Source organism: Diachasma alloeum, unplaced genomic scaffold (genome assembly GCF_001412515.2).
Source record: "Diachasma alloeum isolate Michigan unplaced genomic scaffold, Dall2.0 Dall_scaffold_00176, whole genome shotgun sequence".
Classification (NCBI taxonomy): domain Eukaryota; kingdom Metazoa; phylum Arthropoda; class Insecta; order Hymenoptera; family Braconidae; genus Diachasma; species Diachasma alloeum.
In genome coordinates this window covers 4,419,067-4,431,618 of record NW_021680342.1, presented here as the reverse complement: position 1 = coordinate 4,431,618, position 12,552 = coordinate 4,419,067, and the positions used below count along the sequence as shown (strand labels likewise).

General features: G+C 38.8%; 1 protein-coding gene across 1 annotated transcript in view; it reads left to right on the top strand.

Moving 5' to 3' along the window:
* The window catches only part of LOC107038824, a 93,922-nt gene that overhangs the window by 31,741 nt on the left and 49,629 nt on the right, over positions 1-12,552 (top strand). Inside the window, exon 3 of the mRNA XM_015258162.2 lies at positions 9,955-10,084. Within this exon, the coding sequence (XP_015113648.1) occupies positions 9,955-10,084 (130 nt within the window). The remainder of the gene's footprint in view (positions 1-9,954; positions 10,085-12,552) is intronic.

Sequence of the window (12,552 nt, the reverse complement as noted above, 5' to 3'; positions counted from 1 at the left end):
GTTGGCTAATTCGATTGTTGATGTGGGAATCAGAGGGAATGGAGGGAATGTCTGCACGGGTGTGGAATGAAATGAATGCTAGGTGAAATTCGTATCAACGTTCTACGAGGTTTGATATTTCAACAAAAATCAGTTATTGAATTTGGGGTTTAATAATTCCGCATGGTGCCGTGAAAAATGGTATTCATTTTGGTCTGATTACATTTTCAATGAAATTACATTGAACGTATTACGTATATGCGAGGCGTGTGGTTCGTGGCATACCACCCAGTTACATCTACATCTCTATATTGCTCCACAGAGACTAGCCAGACGGTTGACAAACCCAACCAGTGAGCTTTGAACTGTGTTCAGGGTGCTTCGTGGATCAAGTCCCTTCCGTTTGGTTGTCAAACAGTTGGATGTAGTCAGATCCGCAAATTTCCGAGGAAAAGCCGATTCAATTATGAGTGTGTTCTCACTCCCCATTCTCCTCCGGAATCTATTGATGATTAGGCAATCCAATTTAACAACTCCCCATGAAAAATTAGCGAGTAATGTCAGTGACGGAGACCTTCGAATTGTAACACAAGTGCAAGTGGGTTCAGAGTTGGCAAAGGGAGTTGGTACGCAGGCGTTAAATTAAGTAAATTTTGGATTAAATGCGTATCAACGTTCCACGAGGTCCGGTATTATTTCAACAAAAATCAGTTATTGAATTTTGGGTTTAATAATGCCGCATGGTGCCCTGAAAAATGGTATTCATTTTGGTCTGATTACGTTTTCAATGAAATTACCCTGGACGTATTACGTATGTGGGAGGCGTGTGGTTGGTGGCACACCACCCAGTTACATCTACATCTCTATATTGCTCCACAGAGACTAGCCAGACGGTTGACAAACCCAACCAGTGAGCTTTGACCTGCGTTCAAGGTGCTTCGTGGATCAAGTCCCTTCCGTTTGGTTGTCAAACAATTGGATGTAGTCAGATCCACAAATTTCCGAGGAAAAGCCGATTAATTCACTAGTGTATTCTCACTCTTCACTCATCCATACGCTCTCCCCATTCTCCACCGGAATCTATTGATGATCAGGTAAACAAATCTGACAACTCCCAATGAAAAATTAGCAAGTAATTTCAGCCCCCTGCGACAGCTCCACTCCAATCATTGCAGACACTCCCAACGGTACGATGACATGGATAGTTTACAAGTGAATTTGGTACCGGATACCATTAACGCTGATCGACGAAGCCCCTCCAATTGTAATACAAGTGCAAGTGAGACCAGAGAAGGTAAAGAGAGTTGGCGCGAATCCAATGTTTCCGGTTGGTCGGCTGCTACGATTCATCGCACACACTCATGGCAGGTCCTTACTCAATGCGTCGACGAGCCATTCTGTTTTTAATTGAGTTCCCACCAAACGTGTATGTCAGCGGCTCGTTTCAGCCAGCATAAAGCAGTACATCGGCCATGCAAAATTGCGAAAATGGGTTTTTTGGAATAATGAAAACCCCTTTGTAATCCTGATCATCGATGTAACAATGGTTGAAATCTGCTGTTTCCCCTTTAAAGTTGCAAGCACTCATCCTCCTATTGGCATTAGTCGAAACGGAATATTGTACCATTGGTTATTTGGAAACCCCCAGAACTTTGAATACGACCATTTACTCGATAGCCCCGTAATCGCAGCTATCTCATTATCCCTGTAAATATGGTAACAGCAATCAAGATAATGCCCGTCATGCCTCGAGTTGATTAAGACAATGTACTACAGTTTGTGTTGAGAGTCGGAGCACACTCATTACCATCTCCGTAATATCCCGAGGGCTGACGGTGAGTGTGCACAGGGGAGATCTCAAATTAATCAATGACGATGGCCACTGACGATGCCTTTAGCAAGAACTCTCGATGATGTGACGGGAAGCTGAGCGTGTCCCGGGTTTGTTGGTGAGATGAAAATCCCTCTGGTGTCGTTGGACAGCTGATGACCAGCTAACAAACCAGACTGGCTGCCACTCCTCACCACTAGAATTCAAGGGGAAATTCGGGGGGCTCTGGTGATAGGACCTCCGTAGTGGTTTCCTCATAACCGAGCGCTACCTCGTCAATGTGACCGCAAGTTAGCCGAATTCTGGTTACTGTCTGCCTACTACACAACACTGCTCCATACGCGGGTGATGTGGATATAGATAAATAGATAAATGGGATAAGGGAGAAGTGATTATCTCCGGGGTATGTATGGATACGTGAACGGAAAAAAATGTGTACCTGGAAATTACTGGGTGGGGCAAGGTATGACAGTGTAAACCTGGTGATCCCCATCGGAAAAGTATTGGTGATTGAATCGACTTGATTGAAATTGCTCTCCAGCGCTCATGATTCAAGCAATTTCACTACTTGGATGAAGACGATTTTGTTTTCTGGTTGCAATCAGAAAAAAATGATGGCAAGTGTGCACAATGATAGAAAGCGTTAGTTGTTGTTAACGAAGGGATTTGGTTGGAGAGGAGGGTCTATTCGGCCTCACCAAATGTTCATTCGTTAATAGTTAATAAATGTATAGTTGAAGAGGCTGGTTTGACCCGATTTTCACCTTTCAAGTGAATCATTCGTTGAGTATTGACGAATATTCATTTGGTCATAGTCAACTCTACCGTTCGTTAACAGTTAACGAATCTCATTTGGAATAAATGAATCAGTCTATCAGTGCATAAAGGAGATCTCAAATTAATCAATGATGATAGCCACTGATGATATCTTCAGCAGGTCCCGGGTTTGTTGTTGTTGAGACGAAAATCCCTCTGGTGTCATTGAACAGCTGATGACGAGCGAACAAACCAGACTGGCTGCCACTCCTCACCACTAGAATTTAACGGAAAATTCGGGGGTTCTGGTGATGGAATCTCCACAGTGGTTTCCGCATAACCGACCCAATTAGATCGATCTCAGTGCATGGAGAGAAATTTTCTAGAAAAATTCTAGTACGAGTGCTGGAAAAAATCACAATCCACAGTCTGTGAAAAATTCTGGTGCTGTTAAGGTAAAGTTTCTTGGTATTTCTGGTAAAATTTCTGGGGACTTCTGGGAAATACTGGGAAAAATTCACGTTTTCCCCAACAAAATTTCTAGTGCCGGCATTGGAATTTTTTCCTAGCCGTCACTTTGCGCCTCTTTTCCCGTGCTAGCAGTAGAATTTTTCTAAAAAATTTCTCTCCGTGTGCACCTGCCTATTGGACGGGGAAAAATACGTACCCAGAAATTACAAGAAGGGGGCATGGTATAGCAGCATAAACCTGGCGGCCCCTGGGCAAAGTGTTGGTGATTCAATCGGCTTGATTGAAATTGCTCTCCAGCGTTCATTTCCATAATGGTTTTGCTTTCATCTAATCTACAAAACTACCACTCCCCCTTACCCCAGATTTTTTTCTCCCTGATCAATGAGAGTTCACCAAGTAAATCAGGCGTTTGGAATCGAAAGGATATGAACAGAGTAATAACGATATCCGGAGTTATTCGATGATGAAAGAGACACTGCAGTTGGACGAAATCACGGAATAAAGTGGACGCCGTTGAATACCAGCGATTAAAATGTTTTACGGAAATAAAACCGTCGTGTTTACTACTGAAATGCATATTATAATTCAGGGGTGGAGAGGCAGAATGGTTATGTAGATGTTGTGAACGCTTGTGCGAGCATTTTCGTGAGACAAGCGAGAGCAGTAAATGAGGGAGAAATGTTGAGGAAAGTGCAGTCAAATTGAGATTACCTACCGCCGTGATATCTGCGCAGACATTCGTGAATGTGAATGATATTTTATTGAATGAATTATGAGTGTTTTTCATCAACAACAGTGAGAATATGCGATGCACTTTCTTGTCCCCCCCTCGCTTTTCTCCATTTATAAACGACCTCTTGCGGTTTTTCGTTCAGCTTTTCATTCCCAATTATTTTTAATGCATCCTCGGCACTACATTCTCCCTCCACCGAGTGATATAAATTTCCCGTCTGCCTGAAACAAACATGGAGAAGCCTTTTATTTCTTTCTCTATCTCCACAAGTCTCTCGCCTCAACATGACAGTGTGCTGCCAATGCAACACCACTACCATTACCGTTTTTACCTCATATTTTCAAAACGAGACTGCTATTGGTATAAACAACGTCATACTCAGACACTTTTTACGCTCCTATAGACGCTTGTTTGGTCAGCCATCTTGCCACTGTAGTACCTCGTTTGTACTTCTTATTACCTCACTCACAATCTCTTTGTCTCTGTTTCATCTTTAGTGCTTCCACCTCGTTTCTCTCGTCACTTGTTTTGCGCTAGCGCTTGTTAAACTGACTTCAGTTAGTGAAGCTCAAAGTTCTTTAGAGTTTTCGAGGCGCTCGATCAAGCCCTCTCGCACGATACTTCGTACTGACGTCCTCAAAAGTTAGTAACAATGGACTTGGAACCCTGCAGTCTGGGTAATTCGTCGTAAATATTGTGGAGATACTGGAATCAAGTTTTACACGGAGGGAAATTCGCTGGAAGAATTTTAGTGCTCAGGCGCTCTTTTATAAAATATTAACAAATATTCCCGGAAATTTTATAAGGAATCCCTAGAAATTGTAACTTAACAGCACTAGGATTTTTCTAAAGGATTTCTTTTCGTATAGGAATTACTGAGAGATACTGAGAGATGCTGAACTCAAATTTTTAGGTATTAACTTCGTGAATACGTGACGAAAAATTTTCATTGAAAAGTGAAAAGAATTTTGGATAAAACTCATGAAACAGTTGAAGCAAAAATGATCAAACAATGTGAAAAACTCCCGAACATATTTTGTAATTTCACAAAATTTTGAGAAAGTTCGCTAGTTTTTAAAGAGAATGTTTCTCCGAGTAGTTGTCCGCTGACGTCTGAATGAAATTAAAAGGAAAGAAGGGAAATGTATGGGTGGAGCTGCAAAATTATCGTAGAGCGGGTAAAAGAGCCGTCTGGCAGAACGAAAGCTCTTAACACGTCGCGATTGGTTAGCCAGCCAGATACCAGAATGGGGCATAATGGAATCTGACAATTTGAGAGGTACTTGCTATCAGGCTAAACGCAATTATTCACTCACGTCCGTATTAACTAGTGGATATGTTAGGGGATTACGGGAGTAAGTGCAGAAATTGGTCGATTATTTGTTTGGGTTAAGATTCATCAAGTTTAAGGTGATTATTCTGATAACGGATGGAACCAGCATTTTTTCCTATTAACTCATCACATATTGTGTGGTTCTAGAATTTTCTTGTTGAAATTTCACAGAATTTCATTATTGAAAAGTCAAAATTTCGTTTCAGTGCAATTAATCCATGAAAATTAATAAAAAGCAGGAAAATTCCCGTAAATACGTTTTTAAATCCTTAATTAATTGAAAATTAATAGTAGAAAATGGATCAGTTCGATCAATTAAATTATAAAAATTAAATTAAAAAAATTAACTTTATTCTCCTAAAAATTACTAGTCAAAAACTATTAAATCTCACAGACAATAATAAACTCTGAGAGTTATAAAACGTAATCATCCTTTTACATTTCTCTACAAACCACAAAAATAAATTTGTATCAATTTGATCAATTAAATCGTAAAAAAGAAATTCAAAAAAATTCATGGATAATCAGACTGAAAAGTACGATACTTTGGTTTTCTTGTAAATGTTAGTAAGAGTTAATTTCGAAATACTTGACAATTGGAATCTACCCCGAGCTTACATAATGCCTGCAATCTTCTTCAAATGTTCAACTCCTCGTCTCCCCCAATCCTGGAATAAACAATGCGACGACTATCGATTATGTTGATAGAATGACGATTTGTATTCAACGTATTCGCGACGGTTGAAGGGATCGAGCGGGAGGGGGGAAGAGCGATTCGAAATTCCCCAGTGCAACTTGGAGGCATTAATGCGGATAAGGAGACGACGATAATAGCACAGATAGCAAATTTGCGGAGCGATAGAACTTGTGACGTTCACCACGAATGCTTTCAAAGTCATACCGTTGACGGTTTTGACATAGCTCCGAGGCTATTCCCAGATTAAAATCTCTTCTCCATGGATACCATCAATATCAATCACCCTCGGCGAATCCAATAATTTCCCCGCTCGGCTGCTTTATTACTCCGTGATCGACTCATACATTACCAATTCAATTATCACTGAACCGTGAAAAAAACGATATTACTAGGATATTTCCCCCATTCTACGTGTTTTCTCATTCTCCGTGTATAAATAAATCGTTCGCACGTGTCTGACAATTATTTCCGCCATTTCGTTTATTAAATTAAAAAACAGATTATTTTACCAGAATTCATGCGCACATACATGAAGTTGTTTCGTAATGCTTAAAATCGTACTTTCGTAATGCTTAAATTGGGAGAATGGAAAAGTTTAAAATTTGTTTGATTTCATGAGCATTGAATCTAATTTAACAGCTGCACTGATGAAAATTTTTATTAAATAATGAATGCATTGAAATTTCATGGAACCGCGTCACTGAAAATCCAGTTTGATGAAAAAAAATATGAATTTTACTTCAGCTATTCCATGAAAATGATTGAAAATCGTAAAAATTGAAATAAATACATTTTCAAATTTTTCATTCATTGAAATTTCGGTGGAATTAGCTACTAAATAGTCATATTTCTGTTGAATATTCAAGTAAGATTGACACACCAAGTATTTTATTGATGTTTGCATCACTCGAACAGAAAAATCAAAGCAATATTAGATTTTTCTAGGCAAAGATTTCCTGAAATTTCAGTGGAAATTAAACATGATAAAAATTTCCAGGATTTTAACAGTGTACCGAAGGCTGAAAAGACCAATTATTTTTTAAACATTTCGTCCCTCCAGAGAAGAAACGCCATGCGACCGTGGCGCCTCAGTCTAATGGCTCCATTCAAGATGCAATATCGCGGCCATGAATATTGTATGGGCCTTCTCGTACTGACGTAGCCGCATCTTCCGGGTACCGCCCGCCGTTCCCCCTTCAATCTACCGCCAGTATGCAGCCCCCGTCTAGGAACGGCATTCCACCTTTTCACCCCCAAGTCATACCCTCGATATATCTCTCTCGCCGGTCGTCCCCCGTCTCCCTCCCGCTCTCTGTTGATGGGCCCGCTGGTGTGTACCAACGGAAACGACCGTACTTACGTACCACTCTTGGCTATGATTATTTTAAGCTGCACTCACAAAAATTGGCCACATCCACTGTTACTCCTCTTCTTTTTCATACACCATAGTGAGCACACACGAGTTCCGCTACATTCATACACTCAGTTGTAAGTGAACTCCACATCAACCGCACTTTTCCCACTCCCCCACGTCCTCTCATGTCGTTTCACCAGGCATAAAATGACTTTTCCACCGATATCTATATAGACCCGAACATCTTCAGGATCACATCCTGACAAAGTCGGGAATCGAGTATTGGCAATGGTAATGCCGATGGTAATGGGACTTTTAGATTTTCTATGAAAATTTAACACGACTCCAGGCAGCTTTTCGTACGAGGAAATTGGCACTGGAGTTAGGGGTGACATGTACCTGTGCAGAGGTAAAAGAATGTTTCAATGTCCTCCGAATATTCATTTTCAATCCCATCTCTAAAAGCATAACGTTTCGTGAAGTTGCTTTATGTCGACATTTATTTTGATTGTGTTAAAAATACATATTATTATATCACAATCTCCACAAACAAAACCGAAAACTATGAAAACATTAATAAAAATAATCAATCGTGCAATGTTTGCGCGTGAAAATATATTTTTTTTATTTTTATCTACGAGCCCAACGAATTATTGAAAAGTATATTAAAGTTCTATTGAAATATCAATATTTTCAAATTTTTCAAACTTCCAAAAAATTTTCATTACTTAATGAAAAATATTTATTCTCAAATTAAGGATTAATGTATTCTCAATTCCAAAATGCATATTTCCAATTAAAAACTTTTCGCCCTTGCAATGCAGAAAATTACATCTCGGTGAAGAAAGTATTGACATTCGCTTCCCATGAGAATCGTTTCACTTCCAATTTTACGTGACAAACTTTGAAAACAACGACCACCGACAATGGTAATGCCCCCAGTAATACGACTTTTCGATTTTCCATGAAAATTTACCCCGACTCGAGCCAGTATTTCCCCCCACAAAATAGGTACAACCCTGAATTCAACAACGACAGTGTACCTGTGCATCCAGAGACACTCGGTAACTGCTCTGCTAAAGTAATTTCAAAGTGGCAAACTGTCAAGGGCTTTTCCACCTCAAAATTTACGCTCTCTTCTGTATCTCCTGGCGAATATTGCCACTTGCTTTGTTGTGCATGCTAACTTTTTCTCTCACTCCCACCCTCTACGACTGTTTCTCAAGAGAATTTGGAATGTGCCAAGTGCCACCCGGATAATGTCACTCGATGTTCCAACTCCGGGGTACATGAAAGAGGCGGAAAAATTATTGTGCACTGCGTTGGAAAGTGCGGCAGTACATGGAGACAATTTTTTTTCGTTTGTAGGGACAATGTCACTGATTTTCAGAAACATGTCGCTAATTTCCTGGGCCATGTCACTAATTTTCAGAAATCTATGACCAATTCTTGACGCTGACTGGAATAATCTTGATCATCAGTGGTATTCATTCATTCATTCAATTTCAATTTATTTCCAACTATATGGCTTTTATACCTTTTACATTTCCATATTGTGCAACGTTGTAATGCAACTACATAAGACTAGAATGTAAGATGGGTCACGTTTGCCACCGAACAAAACAAAAAAAAGAATTAAATTTAAAAAAAAAATATATATAGTGAACGATAAAATCAAAAAGGGTTTTCAATTGAAAACCCGAGTTGAAAACCCGAGTTTGTAGCAGAGATGTCAGACAAGATATGAATGTTTTTTTGGGCTCAAATGAAAGAGCGGGTCGAGAAATGGCGTGCTAGGGCCTCTAAAGATGGGTTTGAACCAGGGGAGACTCCTAGACCCCAAGGTTTTATACATACTCCTAGACCCCATTGTCCTCCTAGACAATGTTGTCCCAACTCTGCTTTTCAATTGAAAACAGACATCATCTTTAGAGACATTTGTCATGTTTAGAGGCCCTAGCACGCCATTTCTTGACCCGCTCTTTTATTTGAGCCCGAAAAAACATTCATAGCTTGTCTGACATCGTTGCTACAAACTCGGGTCTACAACTCGGGCTTTCAATTGAAGGCCCGAGTTTGTAGCAGATCTATACAGCAATTCCATGTAACTTTGTCGTTGTCAAAAATTTCAAGCTTTTTCACTTGAAATTTCAAGAGAAATTTTCTAATAATGTAAAAATTTGTGGCAAGATCACTGAATTTTAGAATTTCTTGTTATTTTTGTAAAGAAAACTCCTTTATTTAGGGTTTATTACATTTGACAAATTGATCACAACTTCAGAATTCTGTACTCCCTGAATCTCACAATCACGAATCCCTAATAATATAGAGTAAATTCCTGAAAATCAGTGACATGTCCCTGAAAATCAAAACGTTTTACTTCTGTATATGTGCAAGCTTCCCTGTATTACATAGAAAACAATGTGTTAAGCTCCATCAACGTAGTATTGGCTTATCAGATATGCCCAGGTGTCTGTTTTCGCCTCATTAACTATGGATCAGTGGAACATAATACCTTGCGTGGAGCAAAAAAGGGAGGAAACAGGGGTGGACTGTGCGATGCGGAGAATGTATCAGGAATATACAGTCGAGGCTGAGGAGTGAGATTGTAAAATCGATCTCGTCGCTGCGTGGAGCCCTGAATGAAGAAAATGATGAAGTAACTTTTTCCACTCTCCGCTGAACACATTTTCACATAGTGGATGGCATGAAAAAAATATTGTAGTAAATTTCTAGTTCATCTCGCGAGCAATTGCACGCCAACTTTTCTCATCTCAATCGATAAAATTTTATGTTCTAGATGTCTCAACACCGTCATGCACACGAGTGAGATACAACAGTCTTGCCGAGGTGACGTCGAAGGAGTTGGGTATCAGTCAGCCGAGCTTCAGTGAGCTGGATTTTACACCCCTGGTTGTCTCTAAAATGAGGTGAGTTTTCAAGGTGGCTCGGTGTATTGTTCTTGGGAAAATGCTCTTCCAAAATATCTGCGTCGAAAATTTTACGACAAATTTATCCTTTATAAATAAAAAATGAAAAATTTATCCTTTGACGATTTTCCATGATGAAGATAACCATGTGTTCCAAGAAAAAGAACTACACTGTTAAAAAAATTTGGCTGAATTTTCTAAAAAAGACGTTGAGTTCATTTTAGGAGGAAAAAGTCAATGGAATTTCAAGTTTCTCTGAAAATTAAAGTAAAGTTCCAATTTTTTAGCAGCAGGAAGTCGGAAATTCCACAATTTACATGAATTTTCTAGTAAAAATGAATATAGACTGCCAAATTTCCTTGAATTTCAAGAAGAGATTTCTCTCAATTTACTTGATTTTTCATTAATTTTCCCGGCATAATTACACTAAAATTCACAGTGCCCAGTTTCCTCGGACGTTTTAATGAGAAAATTTCTTGAAATTTCAGTGGAATATTTTTAACAGTGTACACAGAAAAAAAACTTTCTGGTCCCAGCAACAGTCTCCGAATTCCAGTGAAATTTCTCGGAGGATCCAAGAAAAAATTCTGAAATCCAGTGCTTTGGTTTCTTAAAGTAGTACAAACATAACTTGAATTTTGAAGATAAAAATCGGAAATAAATTCTAATTTTAGATTTCTGCTCAATCAGCAGTCCAGTATTATTAATAATAATTATAATAATCTAGAAGTGCAAAAATAATTGCCGAAAAAACCATCCGAGACGGATATTTTTCCACGCACATTATTTTGTGGATGTCGAGTCGGGGGGGTAGTTTTCAATGCATAAATAATACCAAACAAGTTGCATATGCACCAATTAAATAGCATTCACCGCAATTTCGAACGCCATGTGACGACAGAAGGTATGTTTGATCATTAATGAAAATTCGAGCGCCACTATGAATTCGTAATTATCGACGACAACATTATTTACGGTCTGCATGACCCCGTCGCACTCTCATTTAATTCATCTAAAATTTCGTCTATCCGAAATGTGAGGTGAATGGCTCCAGAATAATGCGGAGTTACTGACGATTCCACTGCCCGAGGATTAAAGTGGGAATACTTCATAAGCCCCGTAATCCTGGGAAACAAAACGCTGGAGGAGAAAACAAAGCGAATTTCCACCTACTTTAGTCTCTCCATTGGTCTCTGCTGCACCGAGACCAGTTGGAAAAGAGCATCGTACGGGCATGATTCGCTCAGCAACTATTCTCGAGAATATAGGGGTGGGGAAGGCGGAGGGAAAATGCCAAGTGGGTATTAACAAAGTCGTTAGAAGCCCCACGGCTTGTTGAAAGTGACTCCTTGTTGGTGCCAAAACCTACTTCACTGGGTGGAAACTTGATATTTGTCTTGTGACGGAGACAATGTTATTTCTCATCTCGACGATTTCTTCGGTGTGATTGCACTATTGTCAAGGATTGACACATTGATAGAATGAATTAGTTTTTTTAAAATTTATTTACGCATTTTAAACCAATCGGTTTACTCTGCTAATGAATTAGTTATTGTCGAGAAATTCATTCAATTTAAACGTGAGATTGATTCGGTCTCGTCAAATGTGCATCCATTAATAGTTAACTAATGTACGTTTAATAAGCCATTCGCTACCTATTAATAAAAATTCGTTTGATCATATTCAACTCTACCATTTGATAATAACCTCGTTTATAATAAATGAGTCATTCTATCAGTGCATCAAGTTTAATTCTTCATTCAGTTGGATATTATTTCCTTTGAAGTTCAGTTCATTCAATAGATCTTCTGATGAAAGCTGTAAAAAACGATTTACTCATAATGAATGAAAGTAATGGGTCATAATAATTTACATAAAAAATGTAAATGTTTGTTATGTTTGAAACAACAAAATTTTAACTAAACGAAGAGAAATTCTCCAGAAAAATTCTAGTGCTGGTACGAGAAAAAGGGAATACAGTGACAACCAAAAAAAAAATCTAGAGTTGGCAGTGGAAATTTTATTGAGTAGCACGTGAATTTTTCCCGTTTTCATATGAAATTTTCACAGAAATTCCCGGAAATTTTATCCGAAATCGCTAGAAATTTTACCCTAACAACACTAGAATTTTTATAAAGAATTCCTCTCCGTGAAGAAATTAATACAAATCGATGGATTTAAAATATCCATTAAACCTCGCAGCAAAATAATAATTCCCCTCTAATAAATGGATAAATTTCGCGGCATTAAATTTCACCTGGATTCGTTCCAAATTCGAATATTCATCCATCTATAATGGCTCATTATTATCGCCCCCTTTTTCATACATGTTAATTGAGTAATTGCATTGATTAAAACAAGCATCAAAGCTTGAGCGTAATTCCTCGTTAGTACCAAAACCCTCGCTTCGGGAGAATATTTGTTTTGCAATGAAGCCACAATATTATCGCTCACATCTGAGATTTCAT